Source organism: Curcuma longa, chromosome 11, assembly GCF_044706935.1.
Source record: "Curcuma longa cultivar G26 ecotype Majalengka, Jawa Barat chromosome 11, ITB_CL_G26_1.1, whole genome shotgun sequence".
Lineage (NCBI taxonomy): Eukaryota > Viridiplantae > Streptophyta > Magnoliopsida > Zingiberales > Zingiberaceae > Curcuma > Curcuma longa.
Window position 1 is genome coordinate 1,686,527 of NC_133871.1, and position 11,708 is coordinate 1,698,234.

Sequence of the window (11,708 nt, forward strand, 5' to 3'; positions counted from 1 at the left end):
CAATTATCAATGTTGTCCAGAATTTCAAATATAATCATGGGAAGATAAGGGAGAGATTCTTTTTCACATGATTATTGTTCATGAGCTGCCATTCCTTTTCTCAGAATATGAAATATTTAATTTATTAATGAGGACTGCGACTCTATATTATCGGAAGATTAGTCGTGCTACTATGAAAAAAGATTGCACAACTTCTTATGAAATTGAGAAGAGCAAAATAATGACATTATTAAAAGATGTGAATAGGATTAATGTGACTACTAATTTATGGAAGTCAAATCAGAAGATTCATATATGGTTGTCACTTGTCATTATGTGGTCTCTAGTTGGAATTTATAGGAAGCGATCTGAATTTTTTAGATGTTCCTCCACCTCATAATGGTGTTTTCATTTGTGATGTATTAAATAAATGCTTGATTGAATGGGGAATTGAAAATAAAGTATGGTCAGTTACAATTGATAATGCTAGATATAATGATGTAGTTGTGAGTATGTTGAAGGATAATCTCTCCTATAAAAATAATCTTCCTCTTGGTGACAAATTATTTCATATAAGATGTTGTACACACATCTTAAATCTTTTGGTGCAAGATGAGTTATTTGAGATCCAAGATATTATTTTCAATGTGGGTGAAAGTGTGAAACACATAACTGTCCCTGAGACTCGTGTTACTATATTTAGTGAAATTTCAAAGCAATTGAAACTATCTTCAAAAAAGCTTATTTTGGATTGTTGCACGAGGTGGAATGCAACATTTTGTATGTTATCGACTGCTTTAGAGTTTAAAAATATTTTTCCTAGATATGCAGCAAGAGATGCAACTTATACTTTTTTGCCAAGTGAAGAGGATTGGAAGAAGGTTAGTGTTGTTTGTTCATTTCTTGAGGAATTTAATGAAATAACTCATCTCATTTCAGGAAGTGAATATCACACTTATAACTTGTTCTTTACTGAACTTTACACTATAAAAAAGTTATTAAATGAAGCAAGTGCAAATAAATAAAGTTTTATGGCAAAAATGGCTAACAAGATGAAGACTAAATTTGATAAATATTGGGTGATAGCTACTTATTGATCTCTGTAGCAACGGTGTTAGATCCAAGGAACAAGATGAAGTTGACTGAATGGTGTTTTCTAAATATCTTTTCTATCAGTGATGCAATTGAGCACATTTCTATGATTCATGAGACATTGCATATGTTGTACAATGAGTATTGTTCAAGGTGAAACTCAAAGAGAAAGTTTTATTGGTCAGAATAACCTGAATGGAAGAGGAAAAAGTAAAGTAAGGGCACAATTTTCTAGTTACATTAAGAATGTTGATAGTGTTGAGCAAGTAAAATCTGAGCTAGATGTGTACTTGGATGAAGGGTGTGTTATTTGTGAAGATGAAATTGACTTTGATGCATTGTCATGGTGGAGAATTAACAATTTAAAATTTAAGATCTTATCAAAAATGGCTTATGATGTACTATCAATTCCGATAATTACAATGGCTTCTGAATTAACTTTTAGTGTCGGTGGTAGGGCAATTGATCCTCATCGAACCTCTTTGGGAACAGATACAGTCCAAGTATTACATCGTGCATCAGATTGGTTGTGTGTTCATTATAGAATAAAGAAAAAAAATCAAAAATGAGTACATAAACATCTTATTTAATTAGTTGCTTACTTGCTACCATATGTTTTATATATTATTTTGTTCATGTCTAATTTGTTGATGCTATGCATTTGTATGTAAAAGAAAAAATTAGAGATTAAAGAAATTCAATTAACTTAGATGTTGTGTTTATTATCACCTTTCAAGAGGTATTGATAAAGTCATCATTTTATCTTGTGATTTTCTTATGTAGTTTCATATAACATATTGAAAAATTTCGTCCACTTATCCTTTTAAAAATTTTCTTATAATTCAAATATTTTGTACTTAATTATTTCAACTTTTGATTATTTGACAACAATAAAATTAAAAGCAAAATTGATTTGTTAGTACCGATAGAATCAAAATATCTCCACAATGGTATGATATTGTCCACTTTGGGTCTAAGTCCTCATGACTTTGTTCTTAGGCTCTCTCCAAAAGGTCTCATATCAATGGAGATACTTTCTATCCTTTTAACCCCATGATCTTTTCCATGTACTTCAGATGTGGGACTATGTTTGTACCCTTGCAACCCAACAATCTCCCCCTCAAACAAAGGACCACAAGCCCCCCTCAACGTCGTTTTTTGATGTCTGAATCCTCGACCCACCAGAATTTTTTGCCCCTTGGTCCACCTGACCTATTAGGACTTTCCACCTAGCTGCAACTAGGACTTTTTGCCCCTCGGTCTATCCGACTTACTAGGACTTCCTACCTAGTTGCAACTAGGACTTTTTGCCCCTCGGTTCACCCGACCTATTAGGACTTCTTACCTAGTGTCTGGTCCTCTTGATTCAGACACGGGAGCACCCACTTCCTTTGTTTAAGGTTCAAACTACATGGTTAGATCTGGATCATTGGCTCATCCGGCGGTTAGTCCGGTGAAGAGCGGTCTCGCTCTGATACCACTTGTTAGGTACCGATGGAATCAAAATATCTCCACAATGGTATGATATTGTCTACTTTGGGCCTAAGCCCTCATGGCTTTGTTCTTGAGTTCTCCCCAAAAGATCTCATACCAATGGAGATACTTTCCATCCTTTTAACCCCATGATCTTTTCCATGTACTTTAGATGTGAGACTATGTTTGCATCCTTGCAACCCAACATGATTGAGTTGAGAGTTTTAGTTGTTTAATCAATATATTGTAAGATAGTTTCAATTGTAAGTAGTTTTTCATTACTTAATACATAGGTGATCATTCATAGTCATATATTGTTAAGTTGACTAGCAGTTCAATATTTATTTTTTGCATGACTTTACTAATTCTGGATTTTTCTTTTCTAACTTTGTCTGATTGTATTAGCAGCTCTATTTTGTACTGACATTGTTGATTTTCCTTCGCCAGTTATATATCATTGTTAACACGTGGAAAATCACATGCTCCATATAATTTGTTATTTTACTATGAGTTTGTTAGATACATAACAATAACTTGTATTTTACAAGTTTATTAATCTGAAGAAATAAATTGTAGGGCATTGGACCAACTCACTTGAGTATACAAGTTAAATTATCTGGTACTGTCCAGATTTGTTATGAACTTTATTCTTTTATATTTGGGTGTACGAACTTGTGATATAACTTGTCAACTTTACTGTTTGTTGTGTAGAATGATTTACGATGATTTTGTGTGTTTTAAAAATATTTATATTGTAATTTCCTTGCTTGTAATTTTAATGTTAGGTAAGGTTTAGAACTATTAAGTGTTAAGGGATTTATGTGACATGTGTTGACACTTTAAGTTGTTTAATGTTTTGTTAATTTAATTTTTGTGATTTTGATTTTGATTTTGATTTTGTATGTTTTGTATTTATTTTCACAAGTAATTTTCATGTTCAGTATGTAGTTGATTTTCATGTATTATAAGGGATTTTCACGAGCATGAACTCGAGTTCGATTATGTGCTTAAAGAGCTCGAACTCGAGCTTGTTTAACATCTCAAAATAATATGTTAACGAGCCAAGCTCGAACTAAGTTCGAATCGAGTTTGAGTCATTCACGAACTATTTAATTTCGTTACGAATCGAGCTCGAGCTTAAGCATTAAAGCTCGAATCGAACTCGAGTCAAGCTCAAGTTTAAGGAAAAATCAAACAAGCCGAGTTCAAGCCTCTTATTATTCGGCTCAATTCGGTTAGATTACACCTCTATCTATACGGATACCTCACACTTATAAGATCACGGAACCAATGAAATGGAGCGAGTTTTTTAGCCCTTAGTTAAATGGGCCTGAGGCGGAGACCTCTTGGGCCTCTCCCTCAGTATGCCCTGTTGGATAGGGATGAGCAAAAATTCAATTAAATCGAATAAATCGATCAAACTGATCGAATTTAAAAATTTAGTTCGGTTATTTTAGAATCTTAATTATTTTTTTTATAAAAAATTAATTAATTCAGTTAATTCAATTAATTCTGTTCGATTTCGGTTTTAAAATTTTAAAATAAAAAATTTATAAATTCTTAATTTAGTAAATTTATAAATCCTTAACTAATTGATAAATTTTTTATAATATTTAAAAATTTTGATTATTTTGATTAATTCAATCAAAAATTAAATTAATCGATATTTTATACATTTAGTTTGTTCAATTTTTATTTAAAAATTTAATCGGTTTGAGGAATTTAAAAAATATTAATTCAATTTAATTTTAATTAATTTGATTCAGTTCAATTTAATTTTAACTGAATACTCAACTTTACTGTTGGGCGGCGGTTGGCCTTGAGTACACATCAGTGAGATTTGTGTCGCGTAATATGGAGGGTTTGTGGCTTTGAATGGCAATGGTTAACGATTTGTTTTATATCATTTCTAGTGTGAATGGTGAAGAGAATTAAAAGTGATTAGATGGAAATTATAAATCTTAAAAACATCCTTTTTGCATTCAAAGTTGCAACGTTGTACCTCAAAGGATGTGGTGCAATGATAAAATACTCAAAGAAGAGTAGTAAAAATATTAAAATTTAAATCACAAATGAGATAAATATATTGGAAGTCAGCTGCTTCTTAAGAAGATATTAAACTGTGCTTTAGATAGATAAATAAAGAAAAAATCATTTATCTGTATGATTAATTAGGCGAAGCAAAAAAAATTATAATATGATTGTTGGATTACAAGGGTGTAAACATAGTCTCAAATTTAAAAGATATGAAAAAGATCATGAGTTTAAAAGGATGGAAGATATCTCTATTTGAATCAGACTTTTTGGAGAGAGCCCAAGAACAAAGTCATGAGGGTTAAGACTCAAAGTGGACAATATCATATCATTGTGGAGATATTTTGATTCCATCGGTACCAACAAGTGGTATCAGAGCGAGGTCGCTCTTCACCAGACTAACCGCTAAAAAGTCATGATCCAGATCTAACCATGTATGTTGAACCTTAAACAAAGGAAGTGAGTGCTCCCGTATCTAAATCAAGAGGACCAGACATCAGGTAGAAAGCCCTAGTTGCTGCTAGGTAGGAAGGTCCTAGTAGGTCGGATGGACCAAGTGGCAGGAAGTCCTAGGTAGGAAGGTCCTAGTAGGTCGGATGGACCAAGTGACAGGAAGTCCTAGTAGGTCGGGTGGACCGATGTCATGAGGGTTAAGACCCAAAGTGATAATATCATGCCATTGTTGGAGATATTTTGATTCCATCGATACTAACAGTGATAACATGGAATTATGATGCTAAGAAGATAAGGTCCTAGTAGGTCGGATGGACCAAGTGACAGGAAGTCCTAGCCAAGAAAGTCCTAGTAGGTCGGATGGACCAAGTGGCAGGAAGTCCTAGTAGGTCGGGTGGACCGATGCCATGAGGGTTAAGACCCAAAGTAATAATATCATGTCATTATTGGAGATATTTTGATTCCATCGATACTAACAGTGATAACATGGAATTATGATGCTAAGAAGATATTAAAGTAGGTTTAATCTCTTATAAAAAAAATCAAAAGACATTTTTTAAAAAAAAATAATTAATATATATATTAAAATAACATCTTAGTATATTTCTCAACTAGAAATTTTAATATTATTATAATAGTCAACGAAACGATTGTAACTACTACAGTATAATCAAAATTATTATATATAAAAGGTTGATATATCAAAATAATTTTTATTAATTTGATTAAAATTATTTAAATTAAATTAATTTTTAAATTAAAATCAGTTCAAAATTATGATAGCAATTATAATCATAATTGTTAATATCCAGGGGCGGCTCAAGCCTCCGGAAGGCTTTAGGCGAATTTTTTTTTTAATAATTATTATTATTTTAAAAAAATTATCTTTTTTTATTCGGATGTGAGACCGATAATGGTGGGTTTACAAAATTTTTAAAATAAATTAAAATATTAATTTTAAAAATAATTTTTTTATATAAAATTAAATTTTCTAACTTTTTGAGATGTAAAATTATTAATTAAATTTCTATATTTATTTCATTTGTAATTTCTTTACCAGAAATCATAGCAGATATGAATCCATTTTCTCTATACTCATTCAAAAAAGAAATAAAACCTTTTAATTGATCTAATACAATAGTAATGTTCATATCTTTATATTGTAAAAATTTGCTAACAGTATTAACTGCGAATAAGATTACAAGTTTACAAGTTTATAATAGGAATCATTGATAAAAAAATAAGAAATTAACAAAAATATAAAAAAAGATTTGATAGGGAAATAAGGAAGACAATACTTTTCAGTTTTAAGATCATAGAAAAATATGTAACAAAAGATCTTAATTCTGATCGTTCCTCTCCTTACACTCCTTGTGATGATTTCAAAAATGTCTTGAGGAAAGAAAATAAACTATCAAATGAAATAAGTAAAATGTTTGAAGTTGAGCAAAATAGGTTATTAGGTTAATAAGGAAGGAAAGAGAGGAATATAAAAAAACTAGTAAAATTAAAATTTTAAGAATTGAGAAATATTAAATATATTGGAATCATACCAAATCTTTATGAAATCCAATGACCATGTCAAATCTCTACAAAATCTAATGATCATGCCAAATCTTTCCAAAATCTAATAATAATATTTTAAAAATTTCTTATTATCTAAAATATATATATATATATATATATATATATAATGATTAGTATTTTAAAAAAATGAGCCCCAATTTATTGGGGGCCCTAAGCATAGGCCTTAGTGGCCTATACCTAAAGCCGGCACTGTTAATATCAGAACATGATTATGATTGAAATTGTGACATAACTACTTCAACCATCAAAATTATTTTAAAATTATTATAACAATTATGATTAATGACAAATAATGATGTTGACTTAGGAAGAGATGTCACTTTCGTACATTGAACAATAGATAAAGATTCACGTAAAGAAAAGAAAGAAAGACAAGGACAAGACAAAGAGAAAGACAGACAAGGAGTGTCTAAAAGATTCTAGTTCAAAATGACGAGACGAAGAAATTTTTTATAATTTACTAAATTATTTATCATAATATTTAAAATTTATATCCAATTTTTATTTATTAAAATATATAATCATTTTTAATTATGCCCCTGATAATAATTATTAATTGATTGAAATATAAAAATAAATAAATAAATTAATTTTTAAATTTATCATGTTCGATTTGTAATTAAGTTGAATCATTACACAGTTTTTAAAATATTTTAAATTTATATTAATTTTAAATTTTATAATTTTTCTATATAGGAAATCAAATATATATTTAAGGTAATTTTTTTAATAATTTGAATAATAATGTTCAATTTGTGCAAACTAAATTGGCCCGACATATATATATACCTATATTAATATTATTATATAGTGCAAGGATCAAATCAAACGAAGGAGCCTCTCTCTCTCTCTCTCTCTCTCTCGCAAGTGACGGAGGCGCCACCGCGCTCCCTCTCCGGCTCCGCCCGCGACTTCTCGATCGAGGTATGGCCTGAACCCCCCTCGTTATAGATTTGATACTCCAGTCTTTGTTCCTTTCTTTCTCGGGTTAGGCGCAGATTTCTGAGTAAAAGTAGTTTGTTTTGCTCCCTTTTGATCTCTATGTTCCGTGTCCGTTTGTTCGCACGGTTCGTGTTGCTGTTTCTTTTGCAGATCTGAAGCTGGTATTTTTGTGTTTGCTTCGATCTTGTTGCTCTGGATTAATTTATGATGTTCTTTTTCTGAAACCGGACCCCTTTTGCTCTCGTGTATTGTATCTGTGAATGATTTTGTCAATTTTTGTGCTTCTAATGCTAAAGATGATTCTAGGGTTTCTGGTTGTGGTTTCTTACGAGTAAAGATATTGTGTAATGGAGATTGTGTTGACTAGTTAAATTAATCTTCGTCTCAGGATTGGAATGGCTTAGAAACTAGTAAAATTAGGGTAGACGGTGATGAGAGTTGAGCGATCATGGATACTGGGATTCCTGATGTGGTGAGTGTTGCCAGTGAACTCGACCACGACCATCTATCTAATGGCTTCATACTGAAAGGAGCTCCGACGACCGCCATCTTACTAGATCTGGAGGCTTCAACTTCTCCTGTTGCTATTTCAGATTTGACCACTGATTCGAGTGCTCCAGCTTCACAGGGTACCATGGCTTCTATCGTAGACACAGAATTTAACTATGATCATCTCTCCTTGGAGGAGAATACCTTGAGTATCTTGGAGCTGGGAGGGTCGAGCCATTTCTATGATCAGAGTGGTTACCTCACTGTTTCAGATATTCATCCTGGGTTTGCCCTTTCTGATTCTGCCCCAAGCTCTGACCTTCCAGCATCACTGAGTCCGGTGGCCAAGGAAGATTCTTTGGAGGACTCTGAGATTTTCTCTGATATTCTCCTCAAAGATATTGATAAGATGCTCATGGAGGAAAACATAAATGAAAAGTTCATCGCCTATCCGGAACACCCTGATCTATTAGCTGCAGAACAACCCTTTTATGAGATCCTAGGTGAGGAGTTCTCGCTCTCGTCTGATCAGTCTTCTTTGTTGTCCAGTCATTTTTCAAACTGCCCTAATGACAGCATCAATAAACCCCATGGAACCTCCAGTGACAGAACTCTTTTTGAGAATAGCTGGACGTCCGATTCTATTGATTATTCTCTGCTACAGACCAACCCTATCCTCGATGGCTACTCTCCGCAGTATTCACTGTCCAACAATTGCTTTTGCAACTTTGTCGATATGGTGGAGGGAACTCTTGTAGGCACACTTGGAATTCCTGATTCTCTTAACGTGAGCCAACCAGCTTGGCAGTTCCAGAAGGGAGTTGAGGAGGCAAGAAAATTCCTTCCAAGTGATGATCAATTGGTGATCGACCTGGAGGGTAATGGTTTCTGTTTACCTCTACCGACAATAGCAAAACAGAAACTGATTGAGGTCCAAGAAGAAGCTGCAGAGAAAGAACAGTGCAATCATTTATCAAGGGGTCGGAAAAAACATGATGGAGAGGATTTGGATTTGGAGGAAGGTAGGAACAACAAGCAATCAGCAGTTTTCTCAGATGAGACTCATCGCACAGAAATGTTTGATGAGATTTTACTTTGCAATGGGGAAAAGTGTGCCAAACGTGTAGATGAACTTCGCCTGAAATTGCAGAATGAAGTAAGCAAGATTTCTCATAGCGGCCACCAGAAAGGATCAAACGGTGGCAAAGGTCGAGGGAAGAAGAACTCAAAGAGAAATGTCATTGATCTTACAACTCTCCTCATTCATTGTGCCCAAGCTGTGGCAACAGATGATCGGCGAACTGCAAATGAATTGTTGAAGCAAATTCGACACCACTCTTCACTGAATGGAAATGCAAACCAGAGATTAGCTCATTGGTTTGCAGATGGCCTCGAAGCTCGCCTTGCCGGTACAGGAAGTCTGTTCTACCATCAGTTGGTGGCGAAGCGTCATCAAGTTACTGAAATCCTAAAAGCTTACCAGCTTTATTTGGCTGCTTGTCCTTTCAAGAAGATTTCTCATTTCTTCTCTGCCCAAACAATTCTGAACGTGTCTGAGAAGGCAGAAAAGTTGCACATTATAGATTTTGGCATATACTATGGCTTCCAGTGGCCGTGCTTCATGAAGCGTCTTTCTTCCAGGCCTGGTGGACCTCCGAAGCTTAAAATGACCGGCATTGATGTCCCTGTGCATGGATTCCGCCCGACCGAGGTGATCGACGAAACAGGGCAGCGCTTGGCTGATTATGCTCAAAGTTTCAACATTCCTTTCGAGTTTCATGCCATTGCAGCCAATTGGGAGACCATTAAAGTAGAGGATCTCAGAATTGAACAAGATGAGGTGGTGGTGGTCAACTGTTTGTATCGGTTAAGGAATCTGATGGATGAAACAGTGGTGATCGACAGTCACAGAGATAGGGTCTTGAACACTATAAGAAGGATAAAACCAGATGTGTTCATCCATGGCGTCTTGAATGGCATGTACAGTGCCCCCTTCTTCGTAACGCGCTTTCGGGAGGCTTTGTTCCACTTTTCTTCCTTATTTGACATGATCGAGACGAACGTGCCGCACGAGGATGAAACGAAGCAGCTGATCGAAAAGGTTCTCTTCGGACGCGAACTTATCAATGTGATCTCTTGCGAGGGCACAGAGAGGGTGGAGAGACCAGAGACATACAAGAAGTGGCAAGTGAGGAACCTGAGGGCAGGTTTAACTCAGCTTCAACTGAACCCTGATATACTGAAGAAAGCGAAAGATAGGGTGAAGTCATGCTACCATAAGGACTTTATTTTGGATCAAGATAGCCAATGGCTACTACAAGGTTGGAAGGGGAGGATCATTTTTGCCCTATCGACTTGGAAGACAAATAGTTGTTGATAGCTAGTTCTTGTGGTAACCTTTGTCTTTGTAGCATATGATGTACATGACCACTTATTTGTATTTGTAGCTTGTATCATATGAGAACTCCACTCACAGAGCTTATGTCAAATGCGATATGTTGCCGATATTTCACGGTAAGTGTAATGATGGTTGTTACATCTAACTTAACCCTGAAACTATTTTTTCATAGGGACTTGATATCTCACATTGGTAGGTTTGTTCTTTAAAGATCTCTAATGCCAATAGCTGTCGGATCAAAGAAGGATCAAATCTCGACAAAGACATAATTGATATTGAATTCAAAAGATCCAAATTTGAAATATTTAATAAAAAAAAAGAGACAAGAACAAAGGTTAAGACAAAGGAACCTGGCCATCCCATATACATCACCCTTTTCCCTCAATATGCAAAGACCAATTGACAAGCCCATTGATATGTCCAATATAAAACATTTTCTTGCCAATGAAACTCGCTTGGAATCTTTGGTGGTGTTTTCTGTTCACACATGATTTTTTTTGACACTTTATTAAATTTACAATTTAGTGAACTACACATTTAAATTTTTAAATAACTAAAATCATTCATCAATTTCTCAATATACCCCCCTCTCAATGGTATGCCATCTTTTCTTATCTTTCCTCTACTTTTGCAACAAAAGATGATAACATTGATCCCAAATACTCTTCATCGCCGACCCCATAATGAGATAAGAAAAATAAACTAAGATATCAAGCGACCTCTTGAGTGGAAGGGCATAAATCCTAGGAGAATGAATCCCCATGGGAATCGACCCTTGTCTAATGCAACAACTCTGCTACCCGAGTACTAACTCGGTTTCGTCCGTGGGGTGGGAGTGCCTTTTGCCTATATGTTTGGTGGATAACCAAGGTGGCCACAAAATCGTGATCAGATAGCTCAGATGGTCATAAAATCATATTGATTGCTATTTCACGACTAGAGTCATGGCTAGCTAGGTTCCCATCTAGAGGCTAGGCGACTGCAACTAACATAGTCGTGATTTTGCGACAACCTTGGTTGGCTGCTAGTGAGGTAGTAGAGGTCGGAGGAAGGCAAAAATGGGTGAGAACTAATATATTAGAAAATTAACACATGATTTAATAATTTAAAAAAGTTGGATGTATGATTTAAGTATTTGAGAAATTTAGATAGTTGTGAAGCACACCTCTATAAACATGGCGCATGATAAAATACGTAAAAGCTCCAAGGGTACCAAGGGTATAGTCAAGTTGATCACTACGTAATAGATTTATAGAATTGA

At 34.4% G+C, this 11,708-nt stretch overlaps 1 protein-coding gene and 1 pseudogene across 1 annotated transcript; both read left to right on the top strand.

Annotated features, from left to right (window-relative positions):
- Window positions 1-491: 491 nt before the first annotated feature.
- LOC141840342 (zinc finger BED domain-containing protein RICESLEEPER 2-like) lies at window positions 492-1,640 on the top strand (annotated as a pseudogene).
- A 5,804-nt stretch (window positions 1,641-7,444) lies between these two features.
- LOC141838440 (scarecrow-like protein 33) lies at window positions 7,445-10,567 on the top strand. Its single transcript, XM_074725916.1, has 2 exons — window positions 7,445-7,542; window positions 7,949-10,567. The coding sequence occupies exon 2, from the start codon at window positions 8,009-8,011 to the stop codon at window positions 10,424-10,426; it is 2,418 nt and encodes an 805-aa protein (XP_074582017.1). The 5' UTR covers window positions 7,445-7,542; window positions 7,949-8,008; the 3' UTR covers window positions 10,427-10,567.
- The last annotated feature ends 1,141 nt before the right edge of the window (window positions 10,568-11,708 follow it).